The 18,970-nt window shown below is 33.1% G+C and overlaps 1 protein-coding gene across 1 annotated transcript in view; it reads left to right on the forward strand.

Moving 5' to 3' along the window:
* Nucleotides 1-10,216, forward strand: part of LOC129220084 (T-box protein 2-like) — a 31,587-nt gene extending 21,371 nt beyond the window's left edge. Inside the window, exons 3-6 of the mRNA XM_054854423.1 lie at nt 3,906-4,173; nt 5,567-5,713; nt 8,073-8,149; nt 9,372-10,216. Of these exons, the coding sequence (XP_054710398.1) occupies nt 3,906-4,173; nt 5,567-5,713; nt 8,073-8,149; nt 9,372-10,020 (1,141 nt within the window). The 3' untranslated portion in view covers nt 10,021-10,216. The remainder of the gene's footprint in view (nt 1-3,905; nt 4,174-5,566; nt 5,714-8,072; nt 8,150-9,371) is intronic.
* Nucleotides 10,217-18,970: the final 8,754 nt, after the last annotated feature.

The following is an 18,970-nucleotide window of genomic DNA, read 5'->3' on the forward strand; positions in this document are numbered from 1 at the left end:
TCCTTAAAGAACTTAAGTTTACTTGTACAAGCTTACTTGCTTAAGTACAGACTTCAGCATATGATGGCACTAAGTTTGTGCAAGTTGACTTCAGCGTATGATGGCACCTTTCAATCACGTTAATAAATAGAAGAAATCGAATTAAATTATCCGACTGTTAGTTAAAGCTCAAGTTAAAATATCAAACGGTTGAAATGGTTGTTGAGCAACCACCCATAAAGCTAGAAGAAACCACAATAGTGGAATATTTACTCATAGGACACATAGTCTAGGAAAAATCAGTTTTGCCAAAGACATCTACGGGCAGGAGGTTCTGAGAAAGTAAGGAGCTGCAGTGGAAGGAATTTTGAGTGAAAAGTTGAACGTGGGCCTGAGATCATCTGAAGTAGATATTAATTGTTTACTTCCGGTTATTAATTTTATAATAAATGCAAGGGTTTAGTTCTCTTAAAACTAAGAAACCATCAGAACCGCTTATCCTGAGAACTCAAAGTTTCTCGAAAAGCAGAATTGAAGATAAAGGATAAAAAGACAACAAAGGAAACGAAAAGGAGAACTTATCTTCTTTGGGCAACATAGCAACAAAAGAATCGAGTTCCACCAGGTTTGAAGAATCAGTGAAAGAATATCCCGTAATGTTTCTGTAGATTCTGGGAGAAAAAAGAGTAAATTATATCACTTTACTAAGGGTACATCTTTATTCACTGCGGGTATTTCCGAATCAATGGTACAGATCCGTAGATATTCTGAAACTGATTCCGGAAAAGAAGAAGTTCAGAAAAGGAAAAGGAAGGGAGATAATGGATGAAAGGTTGATGGGTGGTATTTTGTTACTCATTATCAAATTTAAGAACTTTTTGCAAGAAGACTCTGTGACACAGATTAACACAGAGGCTATTTACAGCTGCCGTAATCTTTCAGCAAGATGGATAAAATGCACCCCATTTTTAGAAGGGGCATCGTCGTTTCCGGGAATGTTTGTGGGGTTGGGGAAATCTATGTGAAGGTCGAGAGATAAGAAAGTATCGAAATTCGTCTGTCTTCGGTTGGAAAAGGAGGTCGTTTGCTGAAAATAGTTAGGGTGTTCTTGTTGAACTCTTGAAGTTTGTGTTGCAAAAGAGCTTTAGGGTTTGTACTGAAAACGTTATTTAAAAGAAGAATAATAATACCATATCTAGTTTGTATGCATAAATTATGTTTTTTCTTTCGGCGAGCCAAGGAAAGACCCTCTTTGATCTCATGCCAAACTTTTTATTCTGTTTTATAATCCCAGTGTGAATAAAATAATCTTTGATAATAAGTTGATCTGACTGAATTTGGGGGTCTTAATACAGTGGTTCCCAAACTTTTCCTACTCACGGCCTCCTTTGAAGAATTAGAATTTTCCCACTGCACCCTTGGCTATCTCTACATGTATATTGGTACCGTGAACACTTCGCGGTATCTCTTGCCAGTGGCTCTCCGAACTTAAATTTTTGGGAGGGCAGAAATTCTCAATTTGCCGAATGGAACTCCAAATCTCGCCGAATGATGATCATTTTGCCGAAGAGAACACCATTTTTACTGTATTGTCAAGCAAAATTTTACGAGTAAGTGAAATTTTTGGAGGTCACAGTGACCTCCCATCGAGCTTCCCACCCCCGCCTATTGCCTTTCCCTGTAGCATCCCAGGGTGCCGCGACACCCGCTTTGGGAGCCTCTTTCTTAAGACAATAATCTGTTAAATTGTGTTACGTTAAATCTAAATTTATTATTGTTAAGAGTTCCTTTAATTCCTTGTAGGAAATGCTGTGCGATCTTAGGTATAAACGATGATTTATGAAATTTTGTGTTTAAAAAAAAAGTCATCAATTTATGGTTGTAACAATTGTTATATTTTTATTTATTTGTTTTTCCTCTTTCTTCGTAATTAAGTAAAAGTAGTGAAATAAATTATATATTTTTAAAAAACTGCAAAAACTACACCCACATTGCATTCATTGATTTCTATTTCTTAGAGCCGGGGAGGGGACAGTTGCCTTCTCCCCCTTCCCTCCTCTCCTTTTTTCTTCTTAATTTGAGAGCTTTTTTATTCATTATTGCATTTTATTCTAAATTGTTTTTTTTTCTTTTCATTTGCGATTTTAATATTTTTTTCTGCGATTCAGTTAAACTTCATTCTATAATGAAAATAATTCTCGAGTAAATTATGCCCAAAAGTCTCACCTAAAATATCAATTAGTCAGGATAAAAAATTAATTGACTTGAAATAATGACTCTGAAATAATTTGATTTCGGCCAGTCACATAATAGATTTTAGACGACGTTTTTTCGATATTAAAGAAATAAGAATTAAGAACAGAAAGGCTAATTGAAATGTTTTATAAATAGGATGCTTACGCAAAATGAAAAAACAGCGCGTGTAAATTTTGCCATTTTGAGCAAATTTAACTTATTTTTATTTTATTTAACACTCAAAAAATTTTCCTCCTTATGCGTTGTTGTTTTTTAAAGGCTCTTAGCGTTTTTTTAATTATGTAAAATGGTTCAAATAATCATGCCGCGAGTGTAAAATAGATTATCTTTAAAAAGCGACTCCATTGAGGTTCTCTATTAGAAACTCGTGATTATTTGCTCAAAATTCAAGAGCAAATCAAAATAACAGACTAATGGCGTCATCTAGCGACGAAACTAGAAATGATTGAATGATTCTTAACAGAGAATTTCCGCTCTTATCTGAAGTCTGAAGAATGAGATTTGAATATTTTTAACCTAACCTGCAGACCCGCCATTTCATTCATGAAGGTCTTTAGAAGTAATTGCCCCCCCCCCCCCCCACTCAGCTTTGAGAAATTTATGATTAAAGATTTTGGAAAGTTAACAATTCACGTATAAGTGGGTTTAGTTTTTGTAATTTTTGATGTATTTTGCATTGAATTTGTACTTTGTCCTCACTAGTGATAGTGGAAGGGTTCGAAATGATGGGCCTGCTAACTTTAGGACAGACCCGTCATTTAAGGGGTCAGGAGGGAGCCAGTGCTCCTCCAGGCTGTGAAAAATCCATGTAATTTACAAAGATGTGGCTCTGGTTCTGCCGCTTATTATTTTTTATAATATGCATTAAGAATACATAAAATTCTTTGCCCTCCCCTCCCTCCTCCCCATAAAATTCCGAAACAACAGGCCTGCATAAGAACATTTAGTTTAGATTTCCTTTCAAATTCATATAATTCCCCTCTTTTTAAAGTATTAAAAAAGAAAAAAAAATCGAAATTGTGTTTTTAGTAACTAATCAATAACTTATTGAAATAAATAATAGATTCAATCAGTGTAGTCTTTAGGTCAACTAATGCATATAATTGCTTTCGGAAATGCCACAATCAGTTCAAATGTTAAAATCTAATATCATCATTGATAAACAAGCCCATATGTTGTTGAGGAATTCAGAAACAAAACTTTTAACTTGTTATTGTAAAGATGTAGGACGCTTTATTCTTTCAGGAATCCTCATATGTATAGTAACCAACTCACTGATCGAGTAAGACTGACGTCACCAACAATGAAACTCGCACCATAGCATGATAATTCGATAATATATTTTTTTGATAATAATGTTTGACTTGCAGCGAATGCTTTACTTTGACAAGGCTGAACTGGATCCGGTAACTTAACTGTTTTTCTGATGATAAGACTGTCATTTTAGGAGAATGAAGAAACGAAAAAGGGGTCAACAATGAACGCTATCTACTGGAGTTAAGGGTTAATCCACTGTAGTTAGGGTTAAAATTTCAACTATCAAAATATCATCAAACAGCACAATTGCTTCGTTCAAATGAAGAAGCAATTTTCACCCGTCATACCTTGAAGAGCAACTTTCTAGTGTATAATAAAACCCTCATATTTAATTTTGAATTTATTTGTTTCAGACGAATGTTCCCTGCTTTCAAAGTCCGAGTCAGTGGTCTGGACAAGAAAGCCAAGTACATTCTCCTGATGGATATTGTGGCTGCAGACGACTGTCGGTACAAATTCCACAACAGCAGGTGGGTTGTGGCCGGCAAAGCTGACCCCGAGATGCCCAAGAGGATGTACATCCATCCCGACAGTCCTTCTACGGGCGAACAGTGGATGCAGAAAATTGTGTCCTTCCACAAACTAAAGATCACAAACAACATATCCAATAAACATAGTCATGTAAGTATTTGATGAATTTTTCATTATGAACTAACCGAAATACAGCAAAATAGCATTACAAAAAGTAAGAAATAGTGAAAGATAATTAGAAAACTATTTCTACGAAACAAAATTTTAAGAGTATTTTTCAATTCAATTCACTTCAATGTTATTTCAAACAAGGGATTTTTTTACAAAAAATTATTTCACATTGTGACAGATAAATTACAGAAACATCAACATATTTTAACTATCTATTCGAAACCCCTTGATTGAGCAGATAGGCTGTTTGTTCCTCCAGCCTGGCTAGCTTCCACTACTCTGAAAGGAACCATATTTAGGGCCAGTTTATAACGCAAGATTATAATAAATAATAAATAAATAAATAATGATCCAAGAAAACATTGAAAATAATAATAATAATAACAATAAAGTATGTCGAAATTTATAACATAAACATAATTAAGGTACACTTTAAAAATATGCTATTTTATCCTAAATTATTTGCAGTAGAACTCAGTATAAAACTTTTTTTTGCCTTTTTTTTAAAACAAATTTCTACTTTTTTTGCTTTCTAAACAGTTAGTAATGGAGTTCTATAATCTTAGTTCATAAGAGTTAATGCCATTAAATAGCAGATTTGTTTCTGCACTAATAGGTAAAATAGTCACACGGTTTCTAGTAGGATCATCATGAACCATTAGTTCATGAAGTATTAAGTATGAAAACAAATTTGCTGAACGGAAATACATTAGTTTCTGCGATAATGTTTAATGCAAGCAAGTCTGGCAGATAAACGGAGTATCTACAAATTTTTAGTTTTTCACTAAGTTTAGTTTTATTGTCTAAACACGCTTATTTTCTTCCGCTGAAATAAAGCATGAAAATAACTTGAAATTTCAATGTTTTACTGGTGTTTGTTGGAAAATCAAAATGCAGTCGCTATGAATTGAACTAACCATAATAATAATGCATCTACTATTGAATGCACTTTTTTTTCCAATGAATAAATCGATTGCTTTTTTGAAAACCATATACAATTGTACATATTTTGTTTGTTTGTTTTTTTTTTTTTTTTTTTTTTTGAAAGTATATTTTAGATTTGTCTTCTAATTTAAAGGAATTATACTAAAAACATGTGGATATTTTAAAATATAACGTCATTATGAACAGTTAGTATAACTTTAGCGTGCTAACTGTAGAAAATCAAAATACATGCTTCGCAATGTTAAAAACTGCACATTAAACGTTTTCTACGACAAAACAACAATTATAATATGAATAGGAAATTTCTTTTCCTTTCTCAGAAAAAAAATCGCCCCGTTTTTAAAATTTGTAATTTATTTACTATAAATAATTTTATCTTTTTTTAAAAACTACTTAAAATTCTAACTTTGTTTTCTTTTCCTTCCAGACAATTTTAAATTCTATGCATAAATATCAACCGAGGTTTCACGTTGTCCGTGCAGACGACATCACAAGGCTACCATTTAAAAAATTTCGAACGTTCACGTTCGAGGAGGCTGACTTCATTGCTGTCACGGCATATCAAAACCAAAAGGTAAGTCCCAATAAGTTGTCTAGTCACTTCAAAATATTTCGTCTTGAAAATTATTCTACTGAGTTAGTTTGTAAATAAGATTACGTCCATTCTACAATGACAACAAGAAATATGTTAAACGACTGCTAAAAATAGGTCTTAAAGTCAGATTTAAAGTAGAGAATAAGTATTTAGAAATTTAGCAAGTACGGTAGAGCCCCGATAATTCCAGGGTGGCGACAGATCAGGGAGATCAGGGAAAAGTCAGGGAACTTTATTAATCAGGGAAAAATCAGGGAAATAACAGGGAATTTTGAAAAAATAACAAAAAATCAGGGAAAATTGATTTTTATGAAGATTTTTTTTTTTTTTTTTGCTTTACAAAATTAAGTACTCTAAATTCCCTACGCATTTTCCGGCAATTAACTGCTCAAAAAAAAAAAAGTAAAATTAATGAGGTGCGATTATACACTGCCGCATATTTGTGCATCTTTTTTCCTCAACGTCAAAGTATTGAATCTTACTTATTAACCGCAGGATGAACTTCCTAAGATTGCTTCTGTCTCTGTTAGGTTGTTTATTTTACCTAACTTCAAATTTCCTTTTACGCTTTCAATGCTACGTAAAATAAACAACCATACAGGCACAGAGGAAGCCTTCATTAATGCCTTAGCTCCTTTGCCTTTATTCCATTGTCTCGAAGTAAATAAGTACTGTAATCACGATTTCAAGAAGAAATCATTGGTTTTTGAATTAATACTATAAAAGATTAAAAGTTATTACTTCTTCGCGTTTTTAATTTAATTGCTAAAATTGAACTTTGAATAAAAAAAACTTTGTTTTTTGCCGTTATACTATTTGTTGTCACCGCAAATTATAAAGGTTTTCTTTTCTTCAGATTTAAGTAATTCTTTAATTTTATAAGCAAGTTTTTTTTATACATATATGTTTTGAAATTAACTAATTCCTTTTTTTTTTCTTCTTTTTCTTGCATTTCGAAGTTGTTTGTTACAAAAGCAATCTATTTTTTTTGTTACATACTAAAATCATTTAAAATAGAGTTAACTTGTGTACTTAAGAAAATATCTTTATTTTTTTATTGTTAAAATGCTGTATTCATTCATTAAAACCTATGTTCTTGATTAGAGAAAAGCTCCCTATGAATGGATGTCAAATGGTTTCATCTGTTTTGCATAAATATGTCAATTAGTTATATAAGAATAACTACATTACTTCTATTCTTTCACTATTACTTGTTATTCTTGCAACAATTATTATACTGTTTGAAAACTTAGTTCAAAATAATTTCAATTACTTTTTAGATCTATCATAAATACACGTATGTTTTTAAGAGTAATTTTAATAGTTTCTTAAAATTCCTGTGTTAAGTGGTTTCTGGAAGTAAAATACTTTTTTTTTAAATTTTTTATAATCTTTCCCTAGTATAAAAATTTAATATACTGTTTTGTAGGTCCCCTCCCCCCCCCCAAAAAAAATTGTCTCGTTTTTTTTTTTTTTTTGCCATTTTATTAAAAAAGTAGCATTTTTTCAAAATATATCTTTAGTTCAACAACTTTACACAACTTAAAACGTTCAAAATACTGCATTTTATACAAACATACAATGGATTTCAAGTAGAGCAAAGAAAGAAAACCATTATCATTGGTAACGGAAATCAGGGAAAAGCCAGGGAACTTTTTTTCACAGTTCCTGTCGCCACCCTGAATAATTCGGATTAATTGGGATCCGACCCTATCCCGAATATCGAAAATCCGGATTATCTGGAGAATGAAAAGCATAAATTAAAATAAAACATACTTACTGAAAATCTCCTTTATGCGAAGATTAACCCTCTCGCGGGCAAGACCGTGTTACGTCGTTCTTTGAGTTTCATTTTCTCTGCAATACAACTTTTGAATCAATTTTTTTCCCTTTCGAGGAAAACAAATTGGTTTAAAAGTTGCATTGCCAAAAAAAGGGAATTCAATCAAGCACATAACACGGTCTTGCCCGTGAGAAGGTTAAATAAATTAATGTTATGGAAATTTGACGATCGCTCCTCATAGTAAAAAAAAAAAATCGATCAATCCGGATTATCCGCAGATCCAGACCAACGGGGTCCGAATTTGCGGGGTTCTACTGTACTAAGTGCTAAATAATGTTCAAAAAGCAAAATTTGAACAGAAACTACTAAAATAATTTTCAGTTGCGAAAATGCATTAAATAAGGTTCTATTTGAAAGTTCCCGATTGATGACAATTAGAGAAATTACATAAAATTATGTTTTGTGTGTTGTTTTATCTCTCAATATTTTCTTCACAAGATATTAGATGAATACATTTTAAAAGTTTTACAAAAAAGTTTTTTCTTTTCTCGTTAGATAACAAAGTTGAAGATTGATAACAATCCTTTTGCCAAAGGGTTTCGAGAATCCGGAGGATGCAAAAGAGTGAAAAGGTAAATTGATTTATATTTTTTTCAGTTCACCACATCAGAAGACGTATTAGACAGTTACCCCCCTTCCACCCCACGAAATGTACCCTCTAATTAAAAAGATAATAATTTGATAAGATAAGATGTTTTGGCTGTTATACTTGTAAATTTTTTAGCAATAAAAATGAAGATGACTATTCAAAAATTGATAAACCGATTATTGTATACTTACGCCAAATTTTGCATGAATACAGTTAACCAAGTATACCCTGTACTCAGGGCTTGATTACTGAATGGGCCAACCCTTCCATGGCCTAATTTCCCGATTTTTAAAAAAACCCCAACTGGCTGCTTTTTTTTTTTCTTCTTTCTTTTGTCCCGTAGCTAAAATGGTAAGATTCGATTTTAGGCGGGCCCGAAAAAAAGTTTGGCCTTGAACCTCTTTATAACTTAATCGGGCCCTGTCTGTTATCTCATCAAGCGTGGAGTTAAATTATTTTTGGTAACGAATAGAAGGAATTTAATTCTTTTTAAAAGGTCAGTATTGAATTTATTCCTGTAAATGAAGATAAGGAATCTTGCGCGCATGAAATACAGTGGATTGGATTGGTTTATCTTCATCCTTGTTACCGACAATATACGTATGTAACATTAACCACCTTTATTTTAAGTTATTGTACTGCGAACAACTCATTGTAGCTCGAAATTTAACTGTAGTCGTTGAGTTATCTGTAAAAATAAACTCTCTTCATAAATCACATGTAGTCCTTTTTGAGTTAACCAATAAACACAATAGTGCGCAATAGTAACGAAAAGCTAAAAACGATGCCAAAGTGAGTGACTAGCATTCGTATAAAACCAGAAGGACAAGGAAGAAACGAAGCTTCATTGTCATTTTTTAACAATTTATTCAGTTTCTTTTGGGCCAAATGAAGGATAAGGAGCTTAATTCAGAAACCATTTTGCGTAGACACGTGATGCACTAATTTCGCTCTACTTCCAAGCGAAACAATTTTATTAAATCAGAATTCTATCTTTAAATTTCGTTTGTTACAGAAAATTTTGCGTTTTTTTACCGTGTTGCCATAAATATTGTTCCAAAAGTAGAACCAATTAAGCGTTTGTCGCTTTCAAACGTACACTAATTTCTTTAGAAAGTTTCTATTCGGAAAATTTTAAATTCATATAAACGCAATTCAAAAGCATGGTTGCGTTTCTGTACAAAATGTTTCTTTTATAATTTCAGGAAAGCTACAGACGATTTTTTCTTTGAAAAAGAAGACGACAAACTCTCAGAAGACGGCAAATGGCCAACTTCAGAAACCGAACGGTCCACACCAGGGAAGGATTCCTCAGATGAACCAAAGTCGGAACCTTGTGAAGTTTCTTCCACTTTCCAAACCACCCCAACCAAATCTAGTGCAAAAGAACCAAGTACAACGAACTCCCCTTTAATTTGCCAAACGGGCAGATTGTGTTCATCAGGTTGCAATAGTTATTTAGAACGCTGTTTAGCGGATCACCAAATAAACAATCCAGACAGCAAGAGGTTGCATTTCAGTCCTCATACCAATCCGTATGCACTATCTTGTTGCACATCTCCTTCAGAATACCAGACTGCTGCAGACCAAGACACCTTGAGGACTAGTCTCGGGGATTCATCATTTCCCTCTTCATCTTTATTTCACGGTTCACCATTTTCACCTTCTAGTGCATTCATCAACAGCAGATTACCACTTAAGCCTAGCCCTGTGATTGGAATCCCAACAAATGGTTATCACTTATTTAACACAATACCCGACCCTTCGGTCTTGTTACAGAATGAAGATTATAGAAGGGCACTCTTATCATCTGCTTTAGCACAGCACAGGTATTTTCCTTACTTCTGCCGATGACAGTGGCAGAGCACTGACACCTTTTGATGTGATTCTCTTTTGTGAAAAGCAGTGCTGTAGTTGGGAAGAAATGTTTGGGGGAACGCACCCTATACATTTTAAATGGCATAGGTGAGAAATTTTCGTGGGCAAAGAACAGGTCGGTTTAGATTACTTATGCCCACTTAAATTCAAAAAGCGGATATTTATTTTATTTTTTTTTAAAAAAATATGGTTTGAAACCAATGTACTTGAAATTTGCATTACTTTTTCAATAGGAAACCAAATATTTCGCAGAACGGTGCCTCCCCCCTCCCCTTCCCCAACCACAGCACTGATGAGAAGGAAGTAATAATATTGTAGATAAAACATGACTTTTTTGTTTGTTTATTGATGTTTGAATATGTTAGATAATTGTAAATAAAAATAAAAGTTTTATCTGTTTCTAAATTTTTCCTTTGAGTATCTCTTGTAATCAAACTGCGACTAAGATGTTCTCAATGTTTACTACAACTCAATTTGAAAAATTGAAAAGATTAACGTTTTTTTTTTTTATTTTTTAGTTTGACATTTTAAAGCATAGAAATTATTCAGATAACTTATTGTTTAGGGTACGATCCTTTATGTCTCACTTTTTGAATGCCCTACTCATATTTTAATAGTGTTATTGGATCTATTGGCATGAAATTGAAGAAAAACTGAAAGTTTCTTACAGTTATCAAAAATTAGGAAATAGTAAATATAGAAACTATTTAAAAGGGATTATTAACCTTGTTCAAAGTTATTCTGCCAAGAGTAACTTTGAACTATTCAAGAAATGTAATGTCAAACAAATTTACAAAAAAATAAATAAATAAATAAATTTATTTGAATTTTGACCTCTTGAATTCAAATTATGTTTTTCGCAATCACGAGTGTGTGTGTGTGTGTGTGTGTATATGTAGGCATTTGTGTTTATGTGTGTGTGGGGAGTATGTGTGTGTAGGCATGTGTGTTTGTGTCTGTGTGCAGGTATGAGTGTGTGGGTAGTTATGTGTATGAGTGTTTGTGTGTGGTGGGGAATATGTATGTGTTCAGGCATGAGTGTGTGGGTAGTTGTGTGTAGATGTCTGTATGTATGCGTGTGTGTATGTATGTGTTTGAGTATGTGTATGTGTGTAGGTGTATGTATTTGTGTGTGTAGTTGTGTATGTATGCGCGCGTGTGTAGCATATGGATGCAACCTGGAGACGGTTTTCGCGATAGGAGCAGCATCGTGAGGAGCCGGTCGACGGTGATGCTGCAGAGGGTGCTGGCGGGAAAATAAAATGATAGCACATCAAAACAGTCAAGTGAGAACAATAAGCAATCGTGATTGCTCAAAAAAGTACAAGTTTGAATCAGAAAAAATAAAACAACGAAATGAATGAGATTTCTTATTTTAGTTTCATAATAAGTATCACAAGAGTTCTGCTATTATTGTAATGCAAAGGACATTACCAGAATGGGGTTAAATAAGCTACCATAGACTTCTTATTTTTATTATTACTCATTATAAGAATGAAATTTTAATATTTTTAGGATGCAGCCAAATACATAAAGCATTTGAGAAAAATCTGATAATAGAAAAAAAAAAGTGTACAACATACATATTGATAACACTTATGAATGTGCTTGATGGCATTTATACATGTATATTATTTCTTTTGTATATCATTCATTAATATACTTGCCCGAAGATTTGAGCTCATTACTTATTGTTGAATGGAAACAATTGTATAAGCAAACTGAAAACAAGAACTACAAAACATTTGATTAGTGGCTCCTGTTTTTGCAACTACACTTAACTTTTCAACGGAACTACAAAATATAGGGGAGAGTGCACCAAAGCTGGTAGGTTAACGAAGAACGCTCGAAAGTTGTACTTTTTGGATTTTTATCGCAACAATTTCGGTTTTCATTCCTAGCAAGGTTCTTGAACTTCAAAATACAAAGTCGTTTTTGCGTTATCTCAAACCCAATATTTATTTATTATCAAACATTACAAACAATTGAAAAACCTGCTTTGCCCTACCAGTAGATCTAAAGCGGGTAAGCTTAACTGTGATTCGGTACATTTGCCAATCAAATACGAAGTTATAAATGATTAAATTAAATAGTTAGCTAACTGCCATTATATAAAAAAAAGATTAAAAAAATTATGCTTATCCAATTTAAATTGTAAATCTAAGTCACCACATTTGTTTATAAAACATAAAGAATTAACTTATTAAATTAATAGACTAACTTATTGCCATCCTAAAAAACAACTTTTTAAAGTTATACTTAACCTATTGAAATAGAAAATCTAAGTCAGACGTGTGTCCAGAAAATAAAAATATATGATTAAATCTTATACTCGCTTTGCTATACCCGTTTTGCCCGAAGGCACTTTTTAATTTCAATAATTATAACCTTAAATTTAAAAAAGCAACAAACGAAATGACCATCGTAGTTTGTAGGAGGATGGTGTCAGAAAAACGTAATATTATTCATATTTTAGAAAAATAAACTGGCCTTCGACTAATCACAAGTTCCATACCTTCATTTTTTTTTTAATAGATATGTATCATTTTCTTATTTCAAGCCTGGTTACGTCATGCCGCTTCACTGTGACTAATTGAAACTCGGGGGTGTTCGGATAAACACGACATGCGCATACATCGCAGCTTGCACACCATGCAGCAGCATACGAATGCCTACTCGCTTTGGGCCACCCTCCCCTAATTAGAAGTGCTCAGAAGGATCGCTGTGAACTTGTAATTACACGAAGTTAGAGGAAAAAATAATCAAAAGATGCGTAACATAACTTCAAAAATTCTTTTCTTTCTTGGGGGGGGGGGGGATTACCAAATAGGCAATGTAGGCAGTAGCCTAGGGGCCCCGGAGAAATATCAAAGTTGCAAATACAAAAAAAAAGTTATATTTTCTTCAAAAAAAATGGGGGGGGGGGTGCTCTTTCCTTGTTTGTATTCAATAAAAATATATGTGCTTGCGCGTTGGGTGTGAAAAATTTAGACGCTACAGACCCATGCCCCTGTTTTCTGACCTCGCGATGGCTCTAGGGGGCCCCATCACTTCTAATGCCTAAGGGCCTCCGACTCCTTGATCCGGCCCTGGGGGGGGGGGGCAGCCAGATCTACATTCTTTCTGTTCGGAATAAAGATTTTTCGTATTATCCTACGTTTCTTTAAATTTAGAAGTTTTTCTTCAGGGGAGATTGTCGTTTGCAATGATAACTTCCCCTAATTTCCCTATTAGAACGAATTATTGTCGTTTCTTAAAGGGATTTTTATTACTACTTGTGGTAAGCTTATATGTTACGTTAAAGGGGGTATGCACTCATTTTACTTAAAGAAAATGATATTTTATTTATTTATTTATTTTTTGATTCAAGGGACTTCTTTTATACTCTTACCATGAGCATTTTGTCTTGTGTGGGTACATATGGTGTGAAATACTTTGGTAGAAAAATGGAAAGTAAATATTTATTACAGGCAGGGACATGCACAAGGGGGAGGGGGGAGAAGGGACACCTGTTAGCCCGACCCTGAAAGGGGCCCAATATTTTTAAAACTAGGGGTGAAATAGAAAGATAAACAATATGGAGGGGGCCTCGGAAAAGTCATTTTTGACGGGCCCCCAAAATTTCAGGGCACGCCCATGATTACAGGAAAAATAACTAATGTGCAGAAATATTTTTAACTCCTCTTCAAACGTATTGAAAATCAAGAATTTAGTCAAGAATTTTTTTATTCTTTGAAATTTAAACAGAAGTTTTAACATCGCAGAAAGAATATAAATGAATAAAAAATGCAATAGGAGTTAAAAAAATATCACATTTGATTTTTTTTTAAATTTAAAACATTAAACATTCTAAATAATAGTGCAAACCTTCTCCTACCACCACCTCCCATTTCATCCACCTTAGAAAGTTCGTGTTTTTTAATCTAGTTCAACACTATTATAATCTTCATATACTTCACTCCTTAAAAAAATGTTAACAAGTATTTTCACATCTTGGGGAGGAAAAAAAAAAAAAAACCTTCATAGAGCTGCATCTTGAAACTGAAACATCGAGTAGTGAGAAAATGTGGTTTCCCTGCATTGACACTGCGCTGGTGGAGAAACAACTTTTACAGAGTCAAATTAGTCCAGCGGTTCCCAACCTTTTCCCCCTTGCAAACCCCTTCCAAACTCCGAAAGAAGTTGGCGAACCCCTTGGGTACTAGATAATAATAACAAGCAAAAAAAAAAAAAAATCACCAAATCAGAATAAGTCAATTAAAGAATAATCTTTAAAATAGCTTTTAGGGAACTGTCTCGGATTAACTAAATGAACTTCTTTTCTTGCAGTAAAATGAGAAAGATCTCTGTGTTTAAGTCTTTTTGAAAAAGATTACGAGCCTAGCTGTTTGATAAAAATATACTGCCTACATTAATCGTTTGATTGCTGAAGAATTTTCAAAAAAGCATTTAATCTAATTTTTACACAAAAAAAAAGGTAATTTTTAACAAAACAAATATTTTAAAGCTTACTTACTTCAAGAGAAATTTTCTACACAAACTTCACAAATTCCTTATTTACATATAACGCAAATTAAAACGCAAGGTTCAATTCCGTGAATCTTCTTTTACTGCGTACACCTCACACTGCCAAACTTTCACCCATGAACATTTTCTATAGTAATTAATTTTTCATACTTCCTGTAGTATTTTTGGATAGCTAGCCATTCTTTCTCTTTTTTGACAATAAAGCTCGAAGTAAATTTTAGTCTGTGTAGTGTGAAAATTATATCAACAAACAACAGCGTGATCTCACTTCTATGCATTTTTGACTCAACACAAGAGAAGAGCGACAGCTCTTCGTCGGACTCAAATGGTGAAGAAACTAAACTTCAAAATATTTTAGATGCTCGCATGCGCTCCATGTAATGCTTTCATCAAGCTTAATTAATCTTTCCGATCAAAAGCTTCTGAGGAAACGAACGCTTGCAAATTTTTTTTACCTGAGGATATTGTATTCATAATTAAAGCTTTTTCAGCAAAACTGCAGGGCTATCCTTCTCAATGGAAGCGCTAAAACCGGCGGTTTGCAATGACAGACTAAATTATTTAAATGTAAATTATGTCAGGAAGTACGCAAATATTTTCATGCTAAGAGTATCGAATGTACGAGAGACAAATGAAGGAAAGATGATCACAATTTGCTTGAAACCTCTTGAACATGAGACTTAATCAGAAACGGGCATGTTAAAACTCCGCTATTACAGTATTTTTTTCGCGAAACCCCTGAAAACATCTCACCAACTCCCAAGGGTCCGCTAACCGCCGGTTGGGAACCGCTGAATTAGCCAACTGTTAAGTGTTCTTATTAATTTCCGGCCGTTTTCAAGTTATTTATTTGTACGCTTCAAGCATCCCTACTTCTTTCAAGCGGCGTCACTGACTTAGTGCCCAGTATTTTACAAGATTAATACAAAATTTCGATTCGCTTCGAATAAAGTTTCTCTAGAACTTCGATTCTCAACCGGTGGTCCGGCAACGGTCCTCAGAACAATTTGACCGGTCCGCAATTTTTGCTTGTCCACGTTAAAAAGATTTATTTTCTCAAAAACAGAAAAGAAAACACTATAATAAGAACAACATCCAATACGACATCCCATCTTTTACACGAGTTTTCTCAGTAATTTTCGTTGCTTTCTATTATTTTTCAGCAATGTGTTTATTACTTAGGTATGGTAGTTACAATAAATACTTATCTTGTTTTGAAATTTTTTTTTTGTAATATTTCTTTAACACAAAGTAAAGTTTCACTTTGTATTCATATTAATTCATTTATTATTATTTTATAACAAAGGGGGGAAAAACACTCAATCGTTAACAACAATTTTTCAGCAGTGTTTAATCCCCGAGGCGAAAGTTTTTTTTTTTTTTTTTTTGGAAAACAGAAAAGGGAGGGAGGTGCCTCTCACCGGTCCGTAAAAAAAAAAAAAAAAAAAAAAAAAAAAAAAAAAAATTTAATTCAGTTCAGTTCTGAGATAGCATAACTTTTTATATACATGCCTTGCTTTCTGCTCGCAGCGAATTTTAGCGTTGACAACCAGGAAAATTTTCACTCCAATCAAGTCCTCACTTACACAAATTTTCAGCCTTTATAAAGAGTACAAAATAAAAAATAAACTTGATTGTTAACCAGCTCATAGAAATTTGTACTACGTTCACGGAACAGATAGACCAGATGTAAATAAAGAAAAAGGCCATTGCACGGCGTGAACTACATGTTTGGCGTGGACAAACACAAAACAGTGCAAAACAGACGACGAATACATTGGTTAACTTTTTTTTTATTGCGGAGAAAATCCCTAAAAGTGAAACCTTCTGGCAGCCCAGTTGTTTACTTTTGGTTTATCTTTTCACTTAACAGATTATACAGCATGAAGTATTTCGTTTAATATTTTACGCATTACATATAGATTAGATGCTCCATATCGGCTTCATACTCATCAACAGGACCAGGACGTTGATACCCTAAAACTTTCATTTCCCCAACGTTTAATTTTTTAAAATGTCCGATTTTTAAAATAAGGCATAGTGTTTTTATGACGTCACAAATGATGTACCTCGGCGCACCCGTCTCCCGCGTTTCCACGTTATGATTATCAAGAAGCGAATTAAATATTGCGCTCTACGCTTGCTATCAACCATATCGTTGCTAACACATGTGAGTAAAGAAGCGAATTAAATATCGTGGTCTGCGGATGGCATCAGTAAAAAAATTTAAAATTTCGGAAACGATCCTATTCATGAAACTAACAGTAAAATATAAATTACTAGCCATTCCACTGTATCTCCAGGTGCGCATTCTGTGAAAACCAATGAATTCGACACAAAACTTGAAGAATTGAAAACTAAGTCGTTTATTCGTAACATCATTTATTCAAACAGAGTTAAACGTCAGAAATAAGTAGACATACATTTTGGCAAAACAATTTTATGTTATTTGCCTGTAGTACAAATGTGTGGATTTCAGTCTATATACAAAATGTACAACATTATAAGTACAATAAAGTGCAGATTTGCAAAGGCAAAAAGAAAAGGAAGCTAAGCATATAAAATGAGCTTGGCAATCATAAGAATTATCTTCCATAAAAATTTCGGAATACAAGCACCGTAAAAAATTGATTATGGAAGACACGTTTTTATTCAATTAAAATAAAGTGATACAAGTTGAAAGCACTAAAATGATAATGGAATTAATATCAAATATAATCTTATAATCTAAATGACTTGTTTCCACGATACTCATTTTTAAATGTTCAAGTAATTAATAGTAATTTCTATACAGATGAAGATAAGACTTGGGCACAATAAATGCAAAATTTAAATTAAAAAAAAAATGCAATGAAAATGAGAGAACTGTATTACAGTGATTTGAAATAAAGATTCATAACAATTTTTTTAAATATTGATAACGCGTAGAAACATTTTCTCCAACATTTAGGGATATATTCATTTCTAGAGTGTGGCTCTGGTAACTTGATTCTTAACCTTGGACGATCTGAAGTCTGGATTGAAAGAAGAGAAAGTCTCAGATTAGGGTATAACGTCAATAACTGTTATTGCAATGCAAACAAAGTCTTCTTGGCCTTGTTTAAATCAATGGAATCGTTTCCAGCTGTCGGCAACTATCAGGATCACGGAGAGCCTAAAACTGGATCGACAAAAATGTTTTGCAAGTATAAATTACACAAATAAATTACTTAAAGATATTTTTCAGTAGACAACAATATCTTTATGCATCATCTTTTCTAGTATTTTACCTGTAGTCTGACTGATTTAAGTTTTTAATGCTTAGGGCCAAGAGCGCAATATAAGGTTTTTTTTTTTTTTTTGAACAACAGAAAAAAAAAAAACCATAAGTATCCGACCGGTTTAGTATTAAGTTCTTTATTTTACAAAATATTGGATACGAATGATTTATAAGTTTTACTTTTTTCTGTTATACAGGCATCAGAATCTTAATTTTAGCAACAAAAAAAGTTAGTGTTTAAAAAATAGCCGTAATTTGGTTCTTAAAACACTGTACACTTCAATATTATACTTTGCTCAATCCATTTGATCGGGTATTACATTTTCACATGTACATTTGCACTCAATTCCTGGAATTTTAAACTTTGCCTTTTACTTTCTATTTATTTGGTTAAAAGGAAGCTTTACGTATCATTTTTGAAAAATCAACTTACTAAAAAAAAAAATTCTGCACATGGGAAAGAATGATTTGTACGTGTTGCGGGCGTTACTTTACCAGCAACATGGTACGAATTATTATAATTTAAGTATATTAAATATTTTTTAGAAAGTTGACACTTTATATAATGATACGTAAATGTTCCTCATACTCAAATGTATAGAAATTGAAAACTCAAGTTTACCCCTTAAGTCAGTGGTTCCTAACGTTTTTAATGTCGCGACCCCTTTTTTAATAACTGAACAACTCGCGATCCCCAAATATATATATATATATATATATATATATATATATATATATATATATATATATATATATATATATATATATATATATATATGTATATATATATATATATGTATGTATACACACATGTATGTGCGTGTGAGCTCATATGTATGTACACACATGTATGTGCCCTAGGCAGCTGCCTACTATGCCTATTGGGAAATAGGGGGGGGGGGTGAATTTGAGATCCTAAAAACACAACTATAGGCCATCTTGAAGCAATCAGAAGCTCCAATGTTTGCAGGTTTCAAACTCTTGTTCTAATAATTCAAAATTGTAGACAAGTCTCAAAAATGACAACTATCAATTGAACGAAACATATAACAAAGATAATTATAACCATAAGTAGGGTTCTTGCCAGGGGCGGCAAACAGGGGGAGCAAGAGGGGGCGGCTGCACCCCCAAATATTTTGC

This window comes from Uloborus diversus, chromosome 4, assembly GCF_026930045.1.
Source record: "Uloborus diversus isolate 005 chromosome 4, Udiv.v.3.1, whole genome shotgun sequence".
Taxonomy (NCBI): Eukaryota; Metazoa; Arthropoda; class Arachnida; order Araneae; family Uloboridae; genus Uloborus; species Uloborus diversus.